Source organism: Glycine max, chromosome 6, assembly GCF_000004515.6.
Source record: "Glycine max cultivar Williams 82 chromosome 6, Glycine_max_v4.0, whole genome shotgun sequence".
Classification (NCBI taxonomy): Eukaryota; Viridiplantae; Streptophyta; class Magnoliopsida; order Fabales; family Fabaceae; genus Glycine; species Glycine max.
Window position 1 is genome coordinate 41,474,851 of NC_038242.2, and position 5,902 is coordinate 41,480,752.

Consider the following 5,902-nt stretch of genomic DNA (forward strand, 5'->3'; position numbering starts at 1 on the left):
ACCATCAAAGATTTTTGTATTGTAGCCTTCATCGATTTTGATTAGATATTGAGTCATTGTGGGGTATGGTTTGGTTTTATCTCCACATGCATTTTGGCATGTGTGGCCATGTACTCATCACGTCTCTTTCAGTCTCGTCTTTCGGTCAAATGCATGGGAGGAATCGCACATAATGAATACTAACAAAAAAATAGGGTGTATTTTTCATAAATGACATTATAGATTTTCATAGAATTTACAATTTGATACTGTAATTCTTTGTCTTTAACATAGAACTAATTTGTCATTAAATAGTTTTTATAGTTAATATTTATAATACATAACTATTTTAATATATGTGTTATTTTATAATTAATAATAAAGAAATATATTTAAATATATAAATTAATTATAATAATAAATAATTTAAATTATAATATAGGGCTATTTTTAATTATTGATAATTAAAAAAACCATCTTTTATAAGCCAAAAGATATATATTAATAACTTGTTGCTGGAACTTAACACAAGATATGTCGGGATTTAAAAATAAGGAGTAAAATATATAAGAAGAATAAACATGTATTGTTCCATCCCATCAAATAAACTCACATTATTTAAGAATTGAGATCCGAAATAATTTATAAATATCATCATCTTTTAGGTTACCGAGATATTTTTTAAGGAGAAAATAGGACTTACGAGAACCAAAATAGACAATACTTCAAACAAGCTAGAGTCTAACACTCTAGCATAACTCTAAATATATATTTAAAAAACTTCCATCTTTAAATAGGCAACTGAATTTGTTTAGTTAATTTTTTTAGAGCAGAACTTGTAGTTTAATTGGTATCAACTTTAATATTCACCAATTTTGTTCTCTACTCAAATTCTTGTAAATTTTAATGTAGAAAATGTTAAACCTTTTTCAATTTGAACTTCTATATATAATCATACCAAAAGAACAATATATTAAAAATTAATATATTCAAAATCTTACAATTAGAAACTTAGTGCTTTAAATTATTTTATTTATAAACTATTTTTTAAAAATTATTTATGTGTATAAGTTAAGTTATATTATATATATATATATATATATATATATATATATATATATATATATATATATATATATATATCTTGTTAGTTTGTATTATATATATTTCACTTTTGTTTTGAAAAGACAAACTTAATGGAAAGTTCTATTGCTTTAAGATATAACTTATAAATATAAACAAAATTTAGTGACTAAAGTCTGTGTAAAAGATAATTTCATATATATAAGAAATTGTGTATTTACTGTTAAAAAACAATATCAATTTTTTTTATTTATTTTTTCTCTTCTTTTTGAATAAAATCGTGCATAGTTTCAAGCTTCTATAAACTTATCCAATAAAACAATTCACCATCAATAATATATTAATCATTTCTATATGTACATTATACAAATATTTAATTTAAAAAGTATCGTATTCCAAGATTTGATGTTTTGTCTGACATATTTAATTAAATAAAAAAAATATATAACATGTTATTTTCTCACATTTATATCTTCTAATTAATTAAGTATTTCGATGTGAAAATAATGCTAAGTAGTTTTACTTTCATTTTTTCTCCACTTGCATTTAATTAGTACACCTTTATTAAAATGAAAAAAATCAGCTGATATTCAGTGCACTAAAAAACACTATATATGTCTATATCAACCATATCATGTATTATTCCATTATCATTCGCATAAGTGGGGGTTCACACGAGATCAAGAAAAAAAGAAAAGTGAGTGTTCACCCAATGGCATGTGGGACCGTTGATTTAGCATTTGCCATGGTAATTTTTCTTAATCCATTGGTTGATGTTAGCGTTGGTGGTGCTATGTGCCCAACAAAAGCAGAAAAGTGTGGTAAAGCTTTGTCCCCACACTTATCTTTCCGTCGATTTACACTTTTTTGTTTCATCACATAAAACAAATTAAATTAATATCAATCACGATCGGCCTTGGCTATCTGGAGTTACTTTTAAACAGCACGACATCCTCACCATTCAATATTTTCTTTTCTTTTCTTACAAATTCGCTTTTGAAAGCTGTAATTAAATAATTATTGAGTAATTTATATGTTACACCGTGGTGTAAACATTCATTTAAGTTAAGAAATGATCTACTTAGTAAAAAAATTTATATTTAATTATCTATATAAAATTTTTGAACCAACAATAATCAAATAATGTTAACAAAATTAATTTATACACTCGTAATCTTCGATAAAAATAAATAAATATTGAGTGGCTGAAATCATGAACTACACATCCTATAGCATTTATTTTCAATAGGGGTTGACGTCCCAATCATATTGGGATAAAGATTCTCTAGAGTTCTAATGTATTGGTGCAGTTCACATTTTCACCTTTCATTTCCATTAACCCTACTTTATAACATTTTCTGGTTAAATAATCAAACGTGTTTCATGGCTGAGATTGAAGGGATTTTTCGTGAAGCTGTAAACGATCTCATTCTATCATATTTATTCATAAGAAAATGAAAAATGGAAAATTGCATTGTCTTGTGGTCCCATCCACGTGTCAATTTTTTATGGTTTGGAATCATACGTGCCGCTCTCTCAACGGCCAAATTTCCAGTTCGCGTATTTATCAATGGTTACCCACCTCTTTCATTTGCAACCGCAGTCCTTTTCCTACATCAAGTCAATAACTCAAATCATAGTAAAATAATTATTAATTATTTAATAGTCTCTTACCCAATAGTTTATCTAAAAAAATTTATTGTTGAATTGAAATTTTTTACTGTATAAATATATTTATATATACAAAATAAATAGTATTGCGGGAATTATTGAACGCTTAGATCAATTAACACTTGATTATAACAACTTCACTAATGACCACGAGTCTTAAATTTATCGTTGCACCTCCAATAAAAATTATCAATAATGCATGAAAAATAAATACTATATGGATAATGGAAATTATCTTTAAAGATTTTTTTTTCGTCACACACAAACTTAAATATAAACCTTATTTTAATTATAAAAAACAAACACATATAGCCAATTAGGTCAATCTAGTAATGATGAATTTAGACAGTATGCATGAGGACATATATTAGATATCACCTATACTAACAACAATCCTTTAATGATTAAAATTATATTTGAACCCGTATATCAAGTTAAAAATTAAATAAAATGTCAGCATTTTTTTTAACTTTTAAATTCTACCTCAAACAGTATAAGTCAAAAGACTCTTCTGCCCCTCCCTATGAGTCATGAAATCATCTAACATGCATACACACATGCCCACATGCATGAATTAAGTGAAACATTGGAGGTGTTTGTAGGAGATCATTTAATTAATTTCCATCTCTCACAGACAGCCACATAAGCTGATCATGGCCTTCACCTTGACTTTGGATGGGTAAATAAAGCTACATATCATCCAAAGTGAAAGATTTGTGTTGTTCTCTTCTTCTTGTGTGAAGCCAAAGCCACAACAACAACCATTGGAACAACCCAACAACAACAACATAGTGAACAACAACAACCTTGGTAATAATAATAACAACCATGGAGAGCACCGAAGACTCATCCACGAGTTCACAACAACAACAACCGAACCTGCCACCCGGGTTTCGGTTCCACCCCACGGACGAGGAGCTCGTGGTTCATTACCTCAAGAAGAAAGTTGATTCTGTTCCTCTCCCTGTTTCAATCATCGCTGATGTTGATCTCTACAAGTTTGATCCATGGGAATTACCAGGTATGTCTCCAATTTCACCCATATAAATTATCGATTACAACAGAAGTTTTCAATTGCTTCACAATTTCAAGATTTTAGATGTTTACACTCATCAACCGCACTTTTTCATAACTTTTCATAATATTAAGGTTTTGTATATCAAGTTTCATAATATTTTTTTTTATAATATTGAATTTTCATAATCTTCAACCGAACTATTTAATTTTTCATGATTTATATGTCTTAAAACTTTCATTGTTGTAATATAAATCTATGATCCTCATTTTTCTATTTCTAATTGTGTTTATTACGTTGTGTGATTCTTGTAATTGGCCTCACCGAATGAAATGAGACCGTTTTGGTATTGTAATTTAACTTTATGATAGAGAATGAAAATGGATATTTAGTTTTTTTTTCTTTGATTTTTTTTTTCTCATATTTTTTTTGTTTGCATTTGTTTTTGAAGCCATGGCATCGTTTGGGGCGGAAGAGTGGTACTTTTTCAGCCCGAGAGAAAGGAAGTACCCGAATGGCGCAAGGCCAAACAGGGCTGCAACTTCAGGGTATTGGAAGGCCACAGGTACAGATAAGCCTATATGTAGTGGAACTCAAAAGGTTGGGGTGAAGAAATCTTTGGTTTTCTATGGAGGGAAGCCACCAAAAGGGGTCAAAACTGATTGGATCATGCATGAGTACCGTGTTGCTGAAAACAAGCCTAACAATAGGCCTCCTGGGTGTGACTTGGGCCACAAGAAAAACTCCCTAAGGGTAAACCCTTTTTTCATGTAAAATCTTGCTTTATTTTGCTTCACTTTTGAGCATATCATGCATATCACACTTTCTCTTCCCACCAGAGGCTCTCCTCATTCACCAATTCTTGCACAAATGACAACCAATTAAAAGCTAGGATATATTAAAATAATAATTAAACCTATCTTTGTGCTTTTAGGCACATTGTTGAACAAAGCAAGAATCATTTTCTTCTATACCTGTTTGAATACAAGGCTAGAAAATGCTTTTGACAACTTTAAAGACCTTCTTTACTGGAAAAAAAATCTATATTTTCCGTAGAAAAACTTTGAAAAGCACTTCTGGATGGCATTTTTTTCAGAAGCACTTTATGTTTTCTTTCTTTCTTTCTTTCTTTTCTTCCTTGACTAGAGTATTAACATGTGTGACGCACGGGTGAATTTTGGGTAGAGTAATGTTTTATACGAATAAAAAAGTATATTGACATTTTTATATTTGCACAAGTTAAAGATTATTGCGATAAGATACTTAATTTAATATACACTACTATAGAAGAATAACATGCGAATTGAATATTGTACATGAATTGTGTAGCTGGATGATTGGGTGTTATGCCGGATCTACAAGAAGGGTAACACACAAAGGTCACATGAGAGGGATGATTCCATGGACGACATGATTGGAGAAGTACCTCCTTCCATCAACGTGGGCCACATGAATGCGAGGTTTCACCTTTCAAAGATGTCCACGAGCTACAGTGGTGCATTGTTGGAAAATGACAGAAACACGTTAGAAGGTGTGGTTATAGGCAATGGTAATGTCAATGGAATCAACACTAATTCAATAAATGCCATATCATCATCATCATCTCATCATCAGTTTGCCTCCTCAAACTCCAAGGCAGAGCTTCTTCCTTTTGCCCCTTCAAACAACAACACTTCTAATTCAGCCTCCAAAAGAACACTCTCATCACTCTATTGGAATGTTGATGATGATAATGATGATGATGATCACAAACACTTCAATTTGGACAGTAATGGGAATGTGAGTGTTTTGAGGACTGAAGAGAATAATAATAATACTAATGGTACTTCTGGCTCCTTTGCCACTCTGCTTAACCAACTTCCACAAACACCTTCATTGCCCCAAATAGATGGGTTACTTCGAACACCATATCAAATACAAGGGACCAATTGGTATGGTTAACTCCATTTTGGGGGATACGTACGATATGATATGATAATTTCATAATTATAATGCACAAGGAGATCCAATTGAACTAAGGTGTGGCAAGGAATATCTTCAACTTGTGCTAGATCGCAAAGATTTCAAAAGGGTCATTGAGATTGTGGTTTAATTGTTAGGAGAATGGAAGCACGTTAGAGTACTCTAATCAATGCTTTCCTCCAACCATTTGCA

General features: G+C 30.6%; 1 protein-coding gene across 1 annotated transcript; it reads left to right on the top strand.

Annotated features, from left to right (window-relative positions):
- Positions 1–3,561: 3,561 nt before the first annotated feature.
- Positions 3,562–5,689, top strand: SNAC41 (NAC domain-containing protein 18-like). Its single transcript, NM_001287450.1, has 3 exons — positions 3,562–3,754; positions 4,200–4,501; positions 5,078–5,689. The coding sequence occupies exons 1-3, from the start codon at positions 3,562–3,564 to the stop codon at positions 5,687–5,689; spliced, it is 1,107 nt and encodes a 368-aa protein (NP_001274379.1).
- The last annotated feature ends 213 nt before the right edge of the window (positions 5,690–5,902 follow it).

Excerpts from the sequence above, each read along its gene's own strand:
- SNAC41 (NM_001287450.1), top strand. The coding sequence starts at position 3,562 with ATGGAGAGCACCGAAGACTCATCCACGAGTTCACAACAACAACAACCG. Across the intron at positions 3,755-4,199 it reads TGATCCATGGGAATTACCAG|CCATGGCATCGTTTGGGGCG; the intron begins GTATGTCTCCAA and ends TTGTTTTTGAAG. Across the intron at positions 4,502-5,077 it reads ACAAGAAAAACTCCCTAAGG|CTGGATGATTGGGTGTTATG; the intron begins GTAAACCCTTTT and ends TGAATTGTGTAG.